Source organism: Gigantopelta aegis, chromosome 11 (genome assembly GCF_016097555.1).
Source record: "Gigantopelta aegis isolate Gae_Host chromosome 11, Gae_host_genome, whole genome shotgun sequence".
NCBI lineage: Eukaryota > Metazoa > Mollusca > Gastropoda > Neomphalida > Peltospiridae > Gigantopelta > Gigantopelta aegis.
The window spans coordinates 7,527,210-7,549,824 of record NC_054709.1 but is presented as its reverse complement, the minus strand read 5'-3'; the positions used below and the strand labels follow the sequence as shown (position 1 = coordinate 7,549,824).

General features: G+C 40.4%; 1 protein-coding gene across 1 annotated transcript in view; it reads right to left on the bottom strand.

The window, feature by feature from the left end:
- Positions 1 to 22,615, bottom strand: part of LOC121385367 (glutamate decarboxylase 1-like) — a 43,365-nt gene that overhangs the window by 12,211 nt on the left and 8,539 nt on the right. Inside the window, exons 2-5 of the mRNA XM_041516025.1 lie at positions 12,065 to 12,295; positions 9,243 to 9,333; positions 6,441 to 6,547; positions 464 to 579 (exon numbers count right to left, since the gene is read on the bottom strand). Of these exons, the coding sequence (XP_041371959.1) occupies positions 464 to 579; positions 6,441 to 6,547; positions 9,243 to 9,333; positions 12,065 to 12,295 (545 nt within the window). The remainder of the gene's footprint in view (positions 1 to 463; positions 580 to 6,440; positions 6,548 to 9,242; positions 9,334 to 12,064; positions 12,296 to 22,615) is intronic.

Sequence of the window (22,615 nt, the reverse complement as noted above, 5' to 3'; positions counted from 1 at the left end):
GTATTACTGACGTCATGTCTGATTTACAAATGACGTCACATCGTATTTGAAACATTACACAAGACTGCACATCTATCTACATGATGGTGTCACAATAAGACATATGTAAGCGCAGAATGGATGGCGTAATAATACTATATCTACCCGCAAGATGTATAATAGCAAGATATATCTACCTGCAAGATGTATAATAACAGATATATATACCTGCAAAATGTATAATAACAAGCTATATCTACCTGCACGATGTATAATAACAAGATATATCTACCTGCAAGATGTATAATAACAAGATATATCTACCTGCAAGATGTATAATAACAAACTATATCTACCTGCAAAATGTATAATAACAAGATATATCTACCTGCAAGATGTATAATAACAAAATATATCTACCTGCAAGATGTATAATAACAAGATATATCTACCTGCAAGATGTATAATAACAAGATATATTTACCTGCTCAGAAACGAACATGACACTTTGGGGCATTCCCGTCATCCCTTCCGTCTTAGCTTTTGGAAAGAGTCTGTGTCTAGCGAGTAACACGCCGTACAAGTTCGATATAGCGCCGCCTGCAACAAAAACACACAATCAGTCTGTGTCTAGCGAGTAACACGCCGTACATGTTCGATATAGCGCCGCCTGCAACAAACACACACAGTCAGTCTGTGTCTAGCGAGTAACACGCCGTACAAGTTCGATATAGCGCCGCCTGCAACAAACACACACAGTCAGTCTGTGTCTAGCGAGTAACACGCCGTACAAGTTCGATATAGCGCCGCCTGCAACAAACACACACAATCAGTCTGTGTCTGGCGAGTAACACGCCGTACAAGTTCGATATAGCGCCGCCTGCAACAAAAACACACAATCAGTCTGTGTCTAGCGAGTAACACGCCGTACAAGTTCGATATAGCGCCGCCTGCAACAAAAACACACAGTCAGTCTGTGTCTAGCGAGTAACACTCCGTACAAGTTCGATACAGCGCCGCCTGCAACAAAAACACACAGTCAGTCTGTGTCTAGCGAGTAACACTCCGTACAAGTTAGATACAGCGCCGCCTGCAACAAAAACACACAGTCAGTCTGTGTCTAGCGAGTAACACTCCGTACAAGTTCGATACAGCGCCACCTGCAACAAAAACACACAGTCAGTCTGTGTCTAGCTAGTAACACTCCGTACAAGTTCGATACAGCGCCGCCTGCAACAAACACACACAGTCAGTCTGTGTCTAGCGAGTAACACGCCGTACAAGTTCGATACAGCGCCACCTGCAACAAACACACACAGTCAGTCTGTGTCTAGCGAGTAACACGCCGTACAAGTTCGATACAGCGCCGCCTGCAACAAACACACACAGTCAGTCTGTGTCTAGCGAGTAACACGCCGTACAAGTTCGATACAGCGCCGCCTGCAACAAACACACACAGTCAGTCTGTGTGTAGCGAGTAACACGCCGCCTGCAACAAACACACACAATCAGTCTGTGTCTAGCGAGTAACACGCCGTACAAGTTCGATATAGCGCCGCCTGCAACAAACACACACAATCAGTCTGTGTCTAGCGAGTAACACGCCGTACAAGTTCGATATAGCGCCGCCTGCAACAAAAACACACAGTCAGTCTGTGTCTAGCGAGTAACACGCCGTACAAGTTCAATATAGCGCCGCCTGCAACAAACACACACAGTCAGTCTGTGTCAGGCGAGTAACACGCCGTACATGTTCGATATAGCGCCGCCTGCAACAAAAACACACAGTCAGTCTGTGTCTAGCGAGTAACACGCCTTACAAGTTCGATATAGCGCCGCCTGCAACAAACACACACAATCAGTCTGTGTCTAGCGAGTAACACGCCGTACAAGTTCGATATAGCGCCGCCTGCAACAAAAACACACAATCAGTCTGTGTCTAGCGAGTAACACGCCGTACAAGTTCGATATAGCGCCGCCTGCAACAAAAACACACAGTCAGTCTGTGTCTAGCGAGTAACACGCCGTACAAGTTCGATATAGCGCCGCCTGCAACAAAAACGCACAATCAGTCTGTGTCTAGCGAGTAACACGCCGTACAAGTTCGATATAGCGCCGCCTGCAACAAAAACGCACAATCAGTCTGTGTCTAGCGAGTAACACGCCGTACATGTTCGATATAGCGCCGCCTGCAACAAACACGCACAATCAGTCTGTGTCTAGCGAGTAACACGCCGTACAAGTTCGATATAGCGCCGCCTGCAACAAACACGCACAATCAGTCTGTGTCTAGCGAGTAACACGCCGTACAAGTTCGATATAGCGCCGCCTGCAACAAAAACGCACAATCAGTCTGTGTCTAGCGAGTAACACGCCGTACAAGTTCGATATAGCGCCGCCTGCAACAAAAACGCACAATCAGTCTGTGTCTAGCGAGTAACACGCCGTACAAGTTCGATATAGCGCCGCCTGCAAGAAAAACGCACAATGAGTCTGTGTCTAGGAAGTAACACGCCGTACAAGTTCGATATAGCGCCGCCTGCAAGAAAAACGCACAATGAGTCTGTGTCTAGCGAGTAACACGCCGTACAAGTTCGATATAGCGCCGCCTGCAAGAAGAAGACACAATGAGTCTGTGTCTAGCGAGTAACACGCCGTACAAGTTCGATATAGCGCCGCCTGCAAGAAAAAGACACAATCAGTCTGTGTCTAGCGAGTAACACGCCGTACAAGTTCGATATAGCGCCGCCTGCAAGAAAAAGACACAATCAGTCTGTGTCTAGCGAGTAACACGCCGTACAAGTTCGATATAGCGCCGCCTGCAAGAAAAAGACACAATCAGTCTGTGTCTAGCGAGTAACACGCCGTACAAGTTCGATATAGCGCCGCCTGCAAGAAAAAGACACAATCAGTCTGTGTCTAGCGAGTAACACGCCGTACAAGTTCGATATAGCGCCGCCTGCAAGAAAAACGCACAATGAGTCTGTGTCTAGGAAGTAACACGCCGTACAAGTTCGATATAGCGCCGCCTGCAAGAAAAACGCACAATGAGTCTGTGTCTAGGAAGTAACACGCCGTACAAGTTCGATATAGCGCCGCCTGCAAGAAAAACGCACAATGAGTCTGTGTCTAGCGAGTAACACGCCGTACAAGTTCGATATAGCGCCGCCTGCAAGAAAAACGCACAATGAGTCTGTGTCTAGGAAGTAACACGCCGTACAAGTTCGATATAGCGCCGCCTGCAAGAAAAACGCACAATGAGTCTGTGTCTAGCGAGTAACACGCCGTACAAGTTCGATATAGCGCCGCCTGCAAGAAAAAGACACAATGAGTCTGTGTCTAGCGAGTAACACGCCGTACAAGTTCGATATAGCGCCGCCTGCAAGAAAAAGACACAATCAGTCTGTGTCTAGCGAGTAACACGCCGTACAAGTTCGATATAGCGCCGCCTGCAAGAAAAACGCACAATGAGTCTGTGTCTAGGAAGTAACACGCCGTACAAGTTCGATATAGCGCCGCCTGCAAGAAAAACGCACAATGAGTCTGTGTCTAGGAAGTAACACGCCGTACAAGTTCGATATAGCGCCGCCTGCAAGAAAAACGCACAATGAGTCTGTGTCTAGCGAGTAACACGCCGTACAAGTTCGATATAGCGCCGCCTGCAAGAAAAACGCACAATCAGTCTGTGTCTAGGAAGTAACACGCCGTACAAGTTCGATATAGCGCCGCCTGCAAGAAAAACGCACAATGAGTCTGTGTCTAGCGAGTAACACGCCGTACAAGTTCGATATAGCGCCGCCTGCAAGAAAAAGACACAATCAGTCTGTGTCTAGCGAGTAACACGCCGTACAAGTTCGATATAGCGCCGCCTGCAAGAAAAAGACACAATCAGTCTGTGTCTAGCGAGTAACACGCCGTACAAGTTCGATATAGCGCCGCCTGCAAGAAAAAGACACAATCAGTCTGTGTCTAGCGAGTAACACGCCGTACAAGTTCGATATAGCGCCGCCTGCAAGAAAAAGACACAATCAGTCTGTGTCTAGCGAGTAACACGCCGTACAAGTTCGATATAGCGCCGCCTGCAAGAAAAAGACACAATCAGTCTGTGTCTAGCGAGTAACACGCCGTACAAGTTCGATATAGCGCCGCCTGCAAGAAAAAGACACAATCAGTCTGTGTCTAGCGAGTAACACGCCGTACAAGTTCGATATAGCGCCGCCTGCAAGAAAAAGACACAATCAGTCTGTGTCTAGCGAGTAACACGCCGTACAAGTTCGATATAGCGCCGCCTGCAAGAAAAACGCACAGTGAGTCTGTGTCTAGGAAGTAACACGCCGTACAAGTTCGATATAGCGCCGCCTGCAAGAAAAACGCACAATGAGTCTGTGTCTAGCGAGTAACACGCCGTACAAGTTCGATATAGCGCCGCCTGCAAGAAAAACGCACAATGAGTCTGTGTCTAGGAAGTAACACGCCGTACAAGTTCGATATAGCGCCGCCTGCAAGAAAAACGCACAATGAGTCTGTGTCTAGCGAGTAACACGCCGTACAAGTTCGATATAGCGCCGCCTGCAAGAAAAAGACACAATGAGTCTGTGTCTAGCGAGTAACACGCCGTACAAGTTCGATATAGCGCCGCCTGCAAGAAAAAGACACAATGAGTCTGTGTCTAGCGAGTAACACGCCGTACAAGTTCGATATAGCGCCGCCTGCAAGAAAAAGACACAATCAGTCTGTGTCTAGCGAGTAACACGCCGTACAAGTTCGATATAGCGCCGCCTGCAAGAAAAAGACACAATCAGTCTGTGTCTAGCGAGTAACACGCCGTACAAGTTCGATATAGCGCCGCCTGCAAGAAAAAGACACAATCAGTCTGTGTCTAGCGAGTAACACGCCGTACAAGTTCGATATAGCGCCGCCTGCAAGAAAAAGACACAATCAGTCTGTGTCTAGCGAGTAACAAGCCGTACAAGTTCGATATAGCGTCGCCTGCAACAAACACACACAATCAGTCTGTGTCTAGCGAGTAACAAACCGTACAAGTTCGATATAGCGTCGCCTGCAACAAACACACACAATCAGTCTGTGTCTAGCGAGTAACACGCCGTACAAGTTCGATATAGCGCCGCCTACAACAAAAGACACAATCAGTTTTGACGACACATCTTCACCTTTTTAGAAATTTCTGTCCATGCCAACATATATATATATATATATAATATAATATATATATAAAATTAAATTTTCTTTGCGTCTACACACTTTACGGCAATCTGTTTGGTCCAGAGGTTCATATCTCGATGAACCCCCCAAAAAGTAAGCCACGCCTACTACTCCCCCCCCCCCCTCCCACGACTCGCACAACTTTAGTGCAACAAGCCGGATTATTCTGGCAATCATATTTAGATATTTTGAAGAAAACACACGTGAAAGCTACAAAAATTGTATACGATAAATTAATGGAAAATGCTATAGCAGAGAAGACATATGGATCTATACGCATTGATTAAAAAAAACCCCACAACAAAGAAAAAACCTCTTCGCTAATCATGACATGAGACTGTCGTTGGCCAAAGAAATCATGTAGGAAACTTCATGCCTGTAACTTACTTGTAAGCGATGTTCAACAGCTGTTGGCGAAAATTAAACGGTTCCACCGACAGCATAAATGTGAGACACGTTCCCTTCATTCACTTTCATAAAATATAAACTAAACACGAATAGGACAATTCCTTCCAATATAGGCCTAACTAATTGATCTGTAAAAATGCACAGCAGCTAGAGGAAATGACGTAATTTACAAAAAATCACCTGATTCAAATAATAGTGAATAAACGTTCGCATTCTTACGCGACATAAGTATCAATGATGTTTACACAAACAATACTACAGGCATATTTAAAGCTAAACAAACTAAATTCAGTTATGTATTGTTAAAGTATGCATATAAATTTAATTATAAGATTTGACCGCAATTATTTTTTGGTTCATGCAAGTATGAACCGAAAAAACGATGTGCACACTTTTGTATGACCCTCTACCCGGGATCATACAGTGTGCAAATCGTTTACTTGTATGAACCAAAAAATAATTGCAGTCAATTCTTATATATATATATATATATATATATATATATATATATATATATATATATACATATATACATTTGGTAATTTTGACATATAGTCTTTGTGAGGAAACCCGCAACATTTTTCCAATAGCAGCAAGGAATCTTCTATATGTACCATCCCACAGACAGGATAACTCGTACAACTGCCTATGATGTACAAGTCGTGGTGCACTTCCTGAAGCGAGAAATAACCCAATAAGCCCAACAACGGGGATCGATCCCAAAACCGACCGCGCATCAAGCCATCGCTTTGCCACTGGGCTACATCACGCTTCACAAACTTGTACGCTGTATGAAGTCCTCTGACAATACCCGTTGTAATCGTGTTTACCTGGAGCAAATATTCCATCACCATCGTCCCACCCAACGAACTGACGCATGCGCTGTAAAATGACATCTTCCATCAAAGTGAATACTGGAGCAACTTCGTACGTGAACCTGGAGTCAAAAAAAGAAGCTTGTTTTGTTTAACTACATCACTAGAGCACATTGATTTATTAATCCTCGGCTATTGGATGTCAAACGTATGATAATTTTGTCATATAGTCTAAGAGAGGAAATCCGCTAAAAATTTTCATTGGTAGAAAGGGTTGTTTTATATGCACCATCCCACAGACATGATAGCATATACCACGGCCTTTCTGAAGTCATAACGACAATGATAATAAAATGATTTGATGATTCCGATGATATGAGGATAAATGATCATTAGGTGTAAACAAACTGTCACTGTCATAACTATTAAATATCCTCATGATGATGACGACGACGATGATGATGATGATTATTATTATTACGGTGATGATGATAATGTTGATGATGATGATGACTATGATGATGACGACGACGGTTTTGATGGTGATGATGATTATTATTAAGACTATGATGATAATGACGATGATGATGATGATGATGACTATGATGATGATGACTATGATGATGATGATGATAATGATGACTATGATGATGATGACTATGATGATGATGACTATGATGATAATGATGATGATGACTATGATAATGATGACTATGATGATGATGACTATGATGATGATGACTATGATGATGATGATAATGACGATGATGATGACTATGATGATGATGATAATGACGATGATGATGATGATGACGACTATGATGATGATGACGACGACTATGATGATGATGATGACGACGATGAGGACGATAATAATTATTATGATGATGATGATGATGATGATGGTGACGACGATGATAGTGACTGCTTGTTATGAGGATGTCCTACTTTCAACATGTAAATAAGTTACATTTATGATTTATCTCATATATTTTATTACATATATGATACTAAGATGCACATGTACAGTATCGTTTATTAAATGTTACAGATATGTTTACGTACTGTATATTTTATGATACTAAGATGCATATGTATCGTTTATTAAATGTTACAGATTTATTTACGTACTGTATATTTTATGATACTAAGATGCATATGTATCGTTTATTAAATGTTACAGATGTATATACGTACTGTTTATATTATTACGTACGCTATTGATGTGTGTATTTACTATTAATTTTATTACGTATGATTCGTAGGATATATATAAACGGTATATTTCGTTTCAACTTATTGTCGTGCTTATATCCAATTAAGGTTCAATCACGCTGTCCTGGACACACCTCAGCTATCTGGATGTCTGTCCAGGACAGTGGGTTAGTTATTAATTGGTTAGCGGTAAGCGAGAGAGAAAAGGGTGTAGTGGTCTTACACCTACCCATTGAGTCGTAAAAACACGCTCTGGGTGGGGGCCGATACCGGGCTGCGAACCCTGGACGTACCAGTCTTATGTCTGAAGGCTTAACCACGACACCACCTAGGCCGGTAACGGTATATTGTAGTTCGTGTATTACTGAGCTGTTATTGTACTATATTACTGTGCGACCTTGTAAATACATTACTATTTTTATTTCTACTGGTAATTTTTTTTAACTATTCGCTATGTGATGATTTCTAGTGTAAATTGTATTAAGTATGTTACTGGGATGTATAAGCTACGCCTTTGATGTACCAAATGTAGAGCATTGATTAAGACGAAAGAAGAAGAAGATCCGTCATAGTGTTTAAAACTAGGGTCTGTCACTTTAATTGTGAAAAATACGTCGTAGTGTTTAAAAACTAGCGTCTGTCACTTTAATTGTGAAAAATACGTCATTGTGTTTAAAACTAGGGTCTGTCACTTTAATAGTGAAAAATACGTCATAGTGTTTAAAAACTAGGGTCTGTCACTTTAATAGTGAAAAATACGTCATAGTGTTTAAAAACTAGGGTCTGTCACTTTAATAGTGAAAAATACATCAGTGTTTAAAAACTAGGGTCTGTCACTTTAATAGTGAAAAATACGTCAGTGTTTAAAAAACTAGGGTCTGTCACTTTAATAGTAAAAAACATACGTCATAGTGCTTAAAAAGTAGTCTGTCTCTTTAATAGTGAAACATACGTCATAGTGTTTAAAAGTAGGGTCTGTCACTTTAATAGTGAAAAATACGTCATAGTGTTTAAAAAGTAGTGTCTGCCACTTTAATAGTGAACAATACGCCGTAGTGTTTAAAAACTAGGGTCTGTCACTTTAATAGTGAAAAATACGTCATAGTGTTTAAAAACTAGGGACTGTCACTTTAATAGTGAAAAATACATCAGTGTTTAAAAACTAGGGTCTGTCACTTTAATAGTGAAAAATACGTCAGTGTTTAAAAAACTAGGGTCTGTCACTTTAATAGTAAAAAACATACGTCATAGTGTTTAAAAAGTAGTCTGTCTCTTTAATAGTGAAACATACGTCATAGTGTTTAAAAGTAGGGTCTGTCACTTTAATAGTGAAAAATACGTCATAGTGTTTAAAAAGTAGTGTCTGTCACTTTAATAGTGAAAAATACGCCGTAGTGTTTAAAAACTAGGGTCTGTCACTTTAATAGTGAAAAATACGTCATAGTTTTTGAAAAGTAGAATCTGTCACTTTAATAGTGAAAAATACGTCATAGTGTTTAAAAACTAGGGTCTGTCACTTTAATAGTGAAAAATACGCCGCAGTGTTTAAAAACTAGAGTCCGTCACTTTAAGATAAATGCAATGCTTAAATATTCGACTTACATGTTTGTGTTAGATGCCGCTGATAACCACTCGCCCGCCATGCCTATGATGTCAATCCCTGTAGAAAGCTGATTTAGGAATCTTGGATGGCCTTAATAAAACACACACACAAAACAAAAAGGTTTTATTAGGTATTGAGTAAAATGTCTTCTTTAAAAGTCGACCGGCCTCGGTGGCGTCGTGGTTAGGCCATCGGTCTACAGGCTGGTAGGTACTGGGTTCGGATCCCAGTCGAGGCATGGGATTTTTAATCCAGATACCGACTCCAAACCCTGAGTGAGTGCTCCGCAAGGCTCAATGGGTATATGTAAACCACTTGCACCGACCAGTGATCCATAACTGGTTCAACAAAGGCCATGGTTTGTGCTATCCTGCCTGTGGGAAGCGCAAATAAAAGATCCCTTGCTGCCTGTCGTAAAAGAAAAGCCTATGTGGCGACAGCGGGTTTTCTCTAAACAACAGTGTCAGAATGACCATATGTTTGACGTCCAATAGCCAATGATAAGATAAAAAAATCAATGTGCTCTAGTGGCGTCGTTAAATAAAAACAAACTTTCTTTAAAAGTCAAAATTTCCGTCATTTCAGGGTCGATCAAGAAATTTATAACAAAATAAATAATACGTCATATATAAATCTACCTTACCAGACCTTAACAAAAACATTTTATTAGGAAAAGTGAAAAAGCCTTCTTTAAAAGTCAAAATTAATTTTTAAAGAAAAATAAAAAATAAAATATTTTTCATTTCGAAGTTGATCAAGACATTTGTGACAAATAAAATAACACATACATAAATATACTAACCATAATATAAGTGAAACAAAAACTAAAATAATCTTAATACGTAGTAATAGGAATTCATAACAAGATAAACGTCCTTTAATAATATATGCAAAGAAAGATAATTATAATAAAACTACTACTAAGACCAAAATAAAGCGAACGTAAATTAACAAATTAGTAGGGGAAAAGTACTAATATTAACTCATAAAATAAAATATAAACCGATAAGGATAAATTTAATGTTAAATCAGTAAATACCAAGTTTTGTTAAAGCCACTAAAATAGCAACCCATACTATGTAAAATATTGAAACAAATAACATAAACAGCAGCAACAACTACAACAACAATAATATAAAATGATACATATTGTTTTGTGACCAATTATGATCTTCATCCATTTAAAGGAACATACCCTAATTTTTAAACAATAAATCATATTTGTTCACTATTAGAGCCGTTTACTATCACTGAAATCAAACTTTACTTATACTTTATTGTTTAGATTATCCATTTCCGTACAACCGAAGTGTTTCTGGTCATCCTGGTGTTTCTAATACCACAAAATGCATTTTTGTGTGCATATTTTTAAAAACGCACGTGCGTCTGAGAAATAACGATATGGAGTCGCGTTTTTGTCTATTTTTAAGAGTATTTCTATGTCACAGACTCTTGTTTCACTCTGTTATATCCAAATGTGTTGCAGGTTTGTAAATTAAACAAACTTAGTGTCCATGTTTACGGGTTGAAACTAGGCTCTAGGTGAAAAATATGCCTTTGTGTTTAAAAACTTGGGTCTGTCCCTTTAATAATTAATTAGTGGAAAAACGTGAATTCGAAATAGATAGAATGACCAAGCACAGTATGTTACAGACCTTATTCCCAGTTTGACAAATTTGTTTTACACGTAAAGTACCAGGTTTAACGCCACTACCGTTTATACGTGCTACCTGACTGTTCCCAGTGAACAGTATTTATAAACGAAGATTACACAAAGCTCATTATAAACTACACGGCTCAAGTATCCTTGAAAAGAAGGAAATACATATACAGAGTTCATCTAGCTAGACACGTCAGTAACAAAACAATTATGGTACGATAGAGCATGTAGACTGATTAAAAATATCCTGCTTTATTGAAAATAAAACTCTACAAAAACACAAGACACAATAAATAAATAAAATAATAATAAAAAATAAACAACAACAACAAAATAAAATAGTAAACAAACAAAATACATGAGTCACAAAAACAAACAAACAACACAAATGAAAACAGATCAACAAACAAACAATAAACAACAAAAAACAAAACATCATGCAACGAACTCTCATACCAAAAGAAGAAGATCCCCCCTCCCCGGGGGTGTGTGCACGGGGGCCATGGTCCCCCCAATGAAACCTTTTTTTTAAAACTATTAAATTTTATAAAATCATACATACATACATACATACATAAATACATACATACAAAGTATGGGTTGCCCCCGCCCCCACCCCACCTGTATGGGTTGCCACCCAAAATAAAATCCTGGTATAGCGAGGTGCAATTTTGTTTTTATAACTGTAGTTGTGTTTATACTTTGCATTAAAGGGACATTCCTGAGTTTGCTGCATTGTAACATGTTTGCGAATAATAAAATATTTCTACGATTAAACTTACATATTAAATATATTTTCTTGTTTAGAATATCAGTGTCTGTATATTTAATATTTTTCTTGTCGTCTTAATATTTGTAAAAAGGCCAAAATGGATTTTGTCTTCAAATAATTTCGTACGTACGAAAACAAATATTTTAGGAAATAAAATGAAATTTAACCTAGTACAAATATTAGAACGATCAGAAACACGTATAATATACAGCCACTAATATTTTATGCATAAAAATATATTTGATATGTAATTACAATCATTAAAAAGTATCTGTTGGTGGATAACATCTTAAAAATTGCAGCAAACTCAGGAATGTCCCTTTAATTAGTAAACTTTATTCTAAGACAACAAAGCAAGATTTCAGCTTTAATGTACTACCATTCGTTACCTGTCTTAACACAGTACTTGAGAGTTTCTTTACAGTCGCTCAGTATCTGTTCCAAGTCTCGTGGATTCTCGTGGATGACGAGACAGTGGTCCATGATCTCGCGCAGCTGGTGCGGGTGATGGAAGTCGAGTATCTTGGCGCCCCGGTCTCTCTCCGTGGAGACGTAGCTAATCAGAATATTAACAACCTCAGTCAAGAAGCGGGCTGACTTCGAGGAATCTTTCAGAAATTCTGAAAAAAAGAGAAGAAAAGATGATTAATCATTATAAAGTTAAAGTCTGCAGTGACAAATCTAAGGGGGACCCAGGTGCCCGTCCCCTAAATTTTGCGAGAGTTATATTTTAATTTTATTTTAATTGATTTTACGTTCGAGAATCCGAGGAATTCCTTCGGCCACGTCGTTGGGGCCCCATTGGGCTATTTCTCGTTCCAGCCAGTGCTCCACAACTGGTGTAACAAAGGCTGTGGTATGTACTATCCTGCCTGTGAGACGGTGCATATAAAAGATCCCTTGCTACTAATCGAAAAGTGTAGCCCATGAAGTGGCGACAGCAGGTTTTCCTCTTTCAATATATGTGTGGTCCTTAACCATATGTCTGACGCCGTATAACCGTAAATAAAAATGTGATGAGTGCGTCATTAAATAAAACATTTCCTTCCTAAATGGATTTTCTGGATTCAACACTGATTTGTTTTGTTTAACGACACCACTAGAATACATTGATTTATTAATCATCGGCTATTGGATACAGTTTGTTTTGTTTTGTTTTATGTCACCACTAGAGCACATTGATATATTAACCATCGGCTATTGGTTAAAGGTTTTTAAACCCTCTACATTTTGTTTTTCATTAGTAGCAAGGGATCTTTTATCTCACAGAGAGGATAGCACATACCACGGCCTTTGATATACCAGTCGTGGTACACTGGATGAGGTGCAATGGGTCGCAGGATCGATCGCCCTATTTTTTTTTTTCAGGCCCGAAGGAACCAAGGGAACCAGCTAGAGGGGCCCACTTGAAGAGTAAAATGTCCAACTCTATATAAATAAAGATGAAAATCTGGCTTGACCCACTTTCTTTTTGGCCGACCGTTCAAAACTGCGCCCAATTTCCTCAACCCAAATTGCGCACCTTTTCTCTTTGGCATAATACTTTGCTCCATTCCAAATTCAATAGCACCATCACCCCCCGCCTCCGCCACGGTCGGGCTGCTGGTGCTCCCTTGCACCTGCCAGAGCAGGCGGTCCCTCCTCCCCCCCTCCCCCACCTTTCCTGTCCTAGACAGAGGAGCCGGCCGAGGCCGGCTCTTGTGCCCAGGACAGGCGTGCGCTACCACAGCTTGCTCTGAATGTGCGACTAATCCCCCCAGTAGGGGTTGTGTCCCCATTCCTCGTACTAGGCGACATTTAACTCAGTCGGTTTTGTGGGCTGGCTTGAAGTGCTTGTGTCACAGGATCGAACCATTCCGATGGATCCATTGAACTGATTGAGGGTTTCTCTCGTTCCCTGGTCAAATGCCGTGGTTTGTGCTTTCCTGTCTGTTGGAAAGTCAATATAAAAGATCCCTTGGTACATTAGGAAGAATGCAGCGGGTTTCCTCTGATGACTACGTTTCAGAATTACCACATGTTTGCCATCCAATAACCGATGATTAATTAATCAAAGTGCTCTAGTGGTGTCATTAAACAAAAACAAACTAAACTCCTCGTACTAACCAGTGCCTTACGACTGATACTATCCTGTATATATATATATATATATCTATATCTATAAAAGCATTAAAAAAATCCCTTGTTATATTGGTAGAATTAGCCTATGTTGGTCACCTGATAGCCGTAATTGTTTTCTTTTCTTTCCGAAGAGAGAGAGAGAGAGAGAGAGAGAGAGAGAGAGAGAGAGAGAGAGAGAGAGAGAGAGAGAGAGAGAGAGAGAGAGAGAGAGAGAGAGAGAGAGAGAGAGAGAGAGAGAGAGAGAGAGAGAGAGAGGAGAGAGGAGAGAGATAGAGAGAACGAGAGAGAGAGACACCCGAGACACACACAGACACAGAGACAGACACACACACCCGCACACACACACACACACACACACACACACACACACACATGCTACTCATTCCACGGCCTTGTCGTACAGTCGTGTAGCACTGATTTGAACAGGAGAGAAAAAAACCCCAACCCATTGAGATCGTTCGAACCATACCACAGAACTACGGCCTGCCCCTGTTCCACAGTTTGCGTAATGTAGGTTTGATCGGGCGCATATGCATATTGTCTGGACGAGTTGATGGATTTATTATTTTAAGGTGCGCCAACACCTCAGGTCTCATGAATATCACAACTTGGAAGAGAAAGACAGAGAGCTAAGGAAGGAAATGTTTTTATTTAACGACGCACTCAACACATTTTAATTACGGTTTTATGGCGTCGGACATATGGTTAGGAACCAAACAGATATTGAGGGAGGAAACCCGCTGTCGCCACTTCATGGGCTACTCTTTTCGATTAGCAGCAAGGGATCTTTTATATGCACCATCCCATAGACAGGATAGCACATACCACGGCCTTTGATATGCCATCGTGGTACATTGGCTGGAGCGAGCAATAGCCGCATGGGCCCACTGACAAGGATCGATCCCAAACCGACCGCGCATCAAGCGAGCGCTGACAGAGAGCTAAAGAGAGGAAGGAAATGTTTTATTTAACGACGCACTCAACACATTTCATTTACGGTTATATGGCGTCGGACATATGGTTAAGGTCTCACTACACAGATCACTTCCGGGTGAGAGTTCATTCATCACGGTCCACTATAGTTCCCAATTGTGACACATGTTCACTTCTAGGAAATGGTGAAGAATTAAAACAATATGTATGTTTAATGGTTAAGCCTTCTGGCTGTATTTTACCCATGTTATTTTGTAATATTGTGCATCGACCTTTTGGGACATGGGTGTACAGCGCAAGAGACAGCCGGAGTGAATCGGTTAATGAACCACCTGTTCGGACCGGTACTACAGCCAGATGCGGTCATATAGCAAACAACTGAGACGGAAATGTTCTCAATTTTGGAGTGAAAATAAATGCTTATATAATATATGTTCGCAATGGTGTATGTTGTTAGTGCCAACAAGAACCCGTTCTCTTGGCAATCTTCGTTTGAAGTTGGGTTAATTTAACATGGGTTTTAATGGCAGATAGCATCTGTGTAGTGAGATCTAAGGACCACTGTGACGGAACATGCTCTTAATTTTGTTTTCGCCTGTGGCGATATTAATTGTGTTAGAAGGCCGTGTGCAGTTCATTGCACTTAGCCAGGTGGGCAACTTGTTACGTAATACTTCTGCGCGATGGTCGTCTAATACACACCCAGAGCAGGTGTGGAGGCCATGTGGCCAGTAGTTACGTAATACCTCCGCGCGACCGTGGAATCTCTAGCGAACTGGCGACATTAAGTCTGACGATCTGAGAAAAAAAATACCGCTTGGTCGCGGTGGAAATATCAGATGATAAGATTCGGTGCCGCGATGTACCCCTAGGCGATATTTCGATTTATAATAAATAGCTAGTGTTTTAGAGTTATGAGAGGAACCAAAAAGGAAGGCCTCCCGGGAACGTTGTCCGTTTGGACTTTGGTAAATATTTTATTTCTGCTCTGTTGTATAACCTTGATGTGATTGATGTGACTTTAAATATTTTAATACTGTATTATACCAATATTATTTAGACAGTGTCTTCGGTCATCTGACGAAGTAAATCGTAGTCTTACTGGTCTATATTTATACGACTATTTGGTAATATAAAGCTTAGCCAGTCATCCTAGAAGACCTAGGTAAACTGTAGGTTATTGTCTTTATTGTGATAGGTACCAGTATTAATTCTGTGTTACAAGGTTACTGAACGAGTAGTAAGGGTTAATTAAAAATTAACCAGTTAGGAATAGGGCTGTAATTCCTTTATTAATTAAGTTCTCCTAGAAGCGTTTCTCAATTATCACACGTGTGGGTGTTGTGTCACGGTCAAAAGATTAGCATATTGTGTAAACTAGACACCTAGAGATTAACTAATTAAGTGATCAAGTCTGGGTTGTTATTATTGTTGTTATTAATTAACTACTGCGGCTGTACATTTGTCAGCGTAGGTTAATACAGATTCCAAAGTGTATTGTGTTTTTGTTGTGTTTTCTAGTGAACTAAACGTGCTATATTATATATACTTTATATAAGATCGTATCTCTGATCATACCTAGAGACGAGCCATACTCGGGTAAATACCGCCTGTTACAGAGAGATCTAATAGATATACAGTTAGGAGAGATATTTGGACAATCGTGTATTATTCAGTTACGGGTATTATAGAATCCCCGTGACAGGAGTAGAAAATTGGGGCGCTCGTCCCGGATCTGAAACGGGACATGCATAGTTAAAAAAGTACTGTTTGTAAATGGGGGCTTTATAAATTATTTTTACAAATAACTAGAAGTAGCAACGTTGTTCACTAGAAAATTAATTAATAATAAGTGCGTCATATCTAAACATGGATAAGAATTTGCTGGATAGGCCTACGCTCAGTGTAGTGGAGATTAAGCGAGCACGTAAGGCCGAGTTAGTTGAAATCGCGGGTGAGCGAGTAATTGATTTAACATCAGCTAAAACCTTAGGAGATATAAGGACAATTATTATCCAGGAAGTTTTTGGTGATAGTCCTGTTATGGAAGACAGTGAGATTGTTCCAGAGATAGAGATAAATGAGTTAAGTGTGGAACAACAATTAGCTTTTAAAAGACTTGAGTACGAAAGAGAAGAACGTGCATTAGAGAGAGAGAGAGAGAGAGAGAGAGAGAGAGAGAGAGAGAGAGAGAGAGAGAGAGAGAGAGAGAGGGATAGAGAAAGGGAGAGAGAGAGGAGAGGGAGGGATAGAGAGAGAGAGAGAGAGAGAGAGAGAGAGAGAGAGAGAGAGAGAGAGAAAGAGAAGATAGGGATAGAGAGAAAGAAGAAAGGAATAGAGAATTCCAGTTAGCAAAATTAAAAGTGGAACATGAATTAAAGTTGAATACTGAAGAAGTTAGACGTGAGGCAGGAAATGGTTTTAACATGTCGGAGGCTTATAGATCAGTGCCTGTATTTGATGACCAGGAGGTAGTTATGTTCTTCCAACTTTTTGAACGGGCCGCAAAGCAGCTAAATTGGCCGCAGTCTAAGTGGGCATTGTTAGCCGTGTCTAAGTTTAAGGGGAAGGCTAGTGTAGCTTATAATTCAATGAGTGATGAGCGAGCAAGTCAGTACGACCTAGTTAAGGCTGCGGTGTTGAGGGCGTATGAATTACGACCTGAGGATTATCGTTTACGGTATAGCGAGTTGAGAAAAACGCAGGGTCAGTCTTATAGTGAGTTTGTGGCTAAGAAGGCAGGGATGTTTGATAAATGGGTGGTGTCTCATCAGGTAGAGTCATATACCGAGTTACGGGAGTTGTTGATCTTACAGGACATTAAAAATGGATTACCAGTTAGCTTACGTATTCATTTAGAGGATCGTGATGTCAAAAAGATAGAGGAGGCAGGCATAGTGGCAGATGATTACGTGTTAATACACAAAGCTCAGGCAGTACAGGGTAGCTCTTTACAACAGGGTGATAAGAAGAAATTTCAGCCAGGTTTTTCCCGGGAAAGTAACTATCGGGGAGAGTCTTCTAGTTGGTCAGCTAGTCAGGCAAGGAATGCACCTGGTGGGCAAAGTTAGGATAGACCTGCATTATCAGCCAATGCACGAACTTTTCGTCCACATTGCAGTTACTGTAAAAAGGATAACCATCTTATCGGGGACTGTTTTAAAAGGAAACGCGATAATGCGCAAGTGGTCGGTTTAGTGAGGTCAGCTCCGTTAGCGAAAAAGTTAATGGTTAGTCCCATGGCAGAGAAAGTAAACCCGTATGTGTCCACTGGTATGGTTTGTGATGTGAAACAAGAGTTGTGTCCTAAGGCAATATCAATCTATCGAGATACAGGTTGTAGTCAGTCGCTGATCACGTCGGAGTGTTTAGCTGGTATTAAGAATTCAGATATAGGACGTAGTTTGGCTTTAACCTCGGTTACTGGAGAAAATATGGTTGTCAGGTTACATAAGGTTTTCTTGTGTTCGAAGTTTGTGACGGGACCAGTCATTATGGGTGTTGTGAAGGACTTGCCTGTTGAAAACATAGGAGTTTTGTTGGGTAATGATTTGACTAGTCAGTGTTGTCAGCCGAAATGTGACCAATTGTTAATTAAAGACAGCACTTTACCAATAGAAGAGAGTGAGGTTGATGAGATCAGATATCCTGCGTGTGTAAAGACTAGGGCTATGGCCAGTAGGTTAGCACGGGACCTAGAGGATATTTGTGATTTGTCTGATACGTGTGTGTGCCATGAAATTGGAGTGGATGAGGTTATCAGTAAATTGGTAGATAAGCCAACTGACAAATTAAATGTGGTGGAACCTGTTGATCTCCCGCAGAGGGGAATTGAACCAGTTGTGTTTGATAGAGGGGATTCACCTTGTAATAGACAAGAGTTAATTCTAGAGCAGGGGGCTGATCCAAAATTGTTGGCAGTTCGCACTACATTGTTAACTGAGAGAGTATTGATGAATAAAAGAGTTAGGGATAGGAGGTTGCCGGCGACCGAACTAGCTAGGAAGCAACTGAGCCATGCTCAGAGCAAAATAAAATCAGTGTTTGATAGGAAGACTAGGAGTCGGGAATTTAAACCAGGGGATAAGGTGCTGCTGTACCTTCCCATTAAACGGGGTTCATTACAGAACAGGTATTTCGGTCCCTATGTTGTGCACAAACGGGTTAATGAGAAAGGGCATGTGATAAACACTCCTGATAGGGTTAGGAAAAGTAGGTATTGTCACATCAATTTGCTAAAAGGTTATTTTGACAGACTGCCGATAGTTCCAGAGAGACCGGTCCAAATTGAGAGACACTCAATTTCCTGTGATGACGTCAAGACTGCAGAGGTCAAGTTGGCCAACGGCCAGATTCTAGCAGACTTGAGCCCCCATGCGAGCAAAGTTGACTACGTTGAAACAAGACAATGTTTCCATTTGTCAGAACCTTCCAACGGTTACCAATACCTTAAGCCAAGATGTGCGCTTGGAACCCAACGCTACACCGATTCGACAGCATGCCTATCGGAGAAAACCTGGAAAACGTGCGACGCTGAAAAAGAAGGAAACGAAGTTCCATTGGTCAGTTGAATGCGAGAAGTCATTCAACCGTCTCAAGCAGAGGCGCTACTCGTCTCCCGTGATGGCAGCACCAGACTACCGAATGCCGTTCAAGCTAGCTGTGGGTGCCAGTGACGTGGGTGCTGGAGCTGTGCTGTTCCAAGAAGACGAAGACGGACTGGACCATCCTAATGAAAGCCTCCAAACAGAGAGTTTTGAGATGGAGTCTTCTTCTGCAAGAATACCCAATTACCATTGGACATATCAAGGGCACATCCAGTGTAATCGCTGATGCCCTGTCCCGAAGTTGAACGTTATGATAATGTGTTGACACTCTTGATTTCTGTTTTGTTTTGATATATTTTATTTGTATACCAGGGACTCAGAGACTCAGTGTGATTACTGGTAGTGACCTTATTATTACTTGTGTTATAAATGCCCGGATGCGTCGGTTAACGCCCGTTTTATTTTAATGTAGTATATTTCCCTATTCCTAGAGTAGAGGAAATATCCTTTTTGAGGTGGGGGTGTGTGACGGGACATGCTCTTAATTTTGTTTTCGCCTGTGGCGATATTAATTGTGTTAGAAGGCCGTGTGCAGTTCATTGCACTTAACCAGGTGGGCAACTTGTTACGTAATACTTCTGCGCGATGGTCGTCTAATACACACCCAGAGCAGGTGTGGAGGCCATGTGGCCAGTAGTTACGTAATACCTCCGCGCGACCGTGGAATCTCTAGCGAACTGGCGACATTAAGTCTGACGATCTGAGAAAAAAAATACCGCTTGGTCGCGGTGGAAATATCAGATGATAAGATTCGGTGCCGCGATGTACCCCTAGGCGATATTTCGATTTATAATAAATAGCTAGTGTTTTAGAGTTATGAGAGGAACCAAAAAGGAAGGCCTCCCGGGAACGTTGTCCGTTTGGACTTTGGTAAATATTTTATTTCTGCTCTGTTGTATAACCTTGATGTGATTGATGTGACTTTAAATATTTTAATACTGTATTATACCAATATTATTTAGACAGTGTCGTCGGTCATCTGACGAAGTAAATCGTAGTAGTCTTACTGGTCTATATTTATACGACTATTTGGTAATATAAAGCTTAGCCAGTCATCCTAGAAGACCTAGGTAAACTGTAGGTTATTGTCTTTATTGTGATAGGTACCAGTATTAATTCTGTGTTACAAGGTTACTGAACGAGTAGTAAGGGTTAATTAAAAATTAACCAGTTAGGAATAGGGCTGTAATTCCTTTATTAATTAAGTTCTCCTAGAAGCGTTTCTCAATTATCACACGTGTGAGTGTTGTGTCACGGTCAAAAGATTAGCATATTGTGTAAACTAGACACCTAGAGATTAACTAATTAAGTGATCAAGTCTGGGTTGTTATTATTGTTGTTATTAATTAACTACTGCGGCTGTACATTTGTCAGCGTAGGTTAATACAGATTCCAAAGTGTATTGTGTTTTTGTTGTGTTTTCTAGTGAACTAAACGTGCTATATTATATATACTTTATATAAGATCGTATCTCTGATCATACCTAGAGACGAGCCATACTCGGGTAAATACCGCCTGTTACAGAGAGATCTAATAGATATACAATTAGGAGAGATATTTGGACAATCGTGTTTTATTCAGTTACGGGTATTATAGAATCCCCGTGACAACCACACAGATATTGAGGGAGAAAACCCACTGTCGCCACTTCATGGGCTATTCTTTTCGATTATCATCAAGGGATCTTTTATATGCACCATCCCACAGACAAGATAGTACATACACTGCCTTTGTTATACCAATTGTGGAGCTCTGGCTGGAACGGCTAAAGAAAGAGGATTGCCTATAGAATGTCTTGTTTTACAGATGTAGGCAGACACTATGTGATATCGTGGATTTCAGCGTTGACGAGGGGAAAAATGACAGCAGAGAGAACAAAAATTTCATTAGATTGTATCATCATTTATTTTCGTGTTTATATCCAATTAAGGTTCAAGCACTCTGTCATAGACACACACCTCAACTGTCTTCGCTGTCTATCTAGGAAGTGGTTTAGTTGTTAGTTGTAAGGGAGTTAGTTACGTTCTTGTTGTAGCGTTACACCTTTTCCGTCTGTCACGGGCGGGATTTAGCTCAGTCGGTTGAGTGCTTGCCTGAGGTGCTTGCGTCGCAAGATCGACCCACCTCGATGGATCCATTCAAATTATTGTTGTTTTTTATCGTTCCAACCAGTGCACCACAACTGAACAAAGACCGTGGTATGTACTTTCCTGTCTGTGGGAAAGTGCATATAAAAGATCCCTTGCTGCATTAGGAAAAATGTAGAGGGTTTCCTCTGATGACTACGATTCAGAATTACCAATGTTTAATATCCTATAGCCGATGATTAATTAATAAATGTGCTCTAGTGGTGTTGTTAAACAACACACATTTTTCTGTATGTCTGTCCTGTCGACCTGCAGCAAGGGTTTCTTGATATGTAATGTTCCAGAGATGGGACAGCACATACCACCACTGTAGACTAGGAAGAATATTGCTCGACATAGCATAAAGTGTCTACAAACTGCATGAGATCGATTGTTGCAGACTGCAAATATACATGCCTGTAGTGCGTAACATGGAAGGACGATATTTTAATGTCAATCTTTGATGTGAATTTTGTTTATTAATGTTAGTTAATTCTTCAGTGATGTGTATCAATATAATCTGTTTAAAACCAAACAGCCTTTTTTTTCAATTCATAAGAACATAACATTAATGAAAATGAACTTCACAACGTAAAAATATAAGTGGCGATATTTTAATGTCGATCTTTGATGTGAATTTTGTTTATTAATGTTAGTTAATTCTTCAGTGATGTGTATCAATAAAATCTGTTTAAAACCAAACAGCCTTTTGTTTCAATTCATAAGAACATAACATTAATGGAAATGAACTTCACAACGAAAACAAAGGTAAGTGGCGATATTTTAATGCCAATCTTTGATGGGAAGTTTGTTTATTTAGTTAATTCTTCAATGATGGGTATCAGCACAATCTGTTTAAAACCAAACAGCCTGTTTTCAATTCATAAGAACATAACACGTAATGAAACTGAACTTCCCAGCGAAAAAACAGATAAGTGGCGATATTTTAATGCCAATCTTTGATTAATTCTTCAATGATGAGTATCAACATATCGTGTTTAAAACAAATCTAAAATTTTCAGTTCATTACGTGTTACGTTTAGAGCATATTGGATTGAACTTCCCAACGAAAACCCCCCCCCCCCCCCCCCCCCCAATCCAATTTGTTTGAGTAACAGTTGTTCTGCTACAAAATAAAATTGTCTATTAAAAA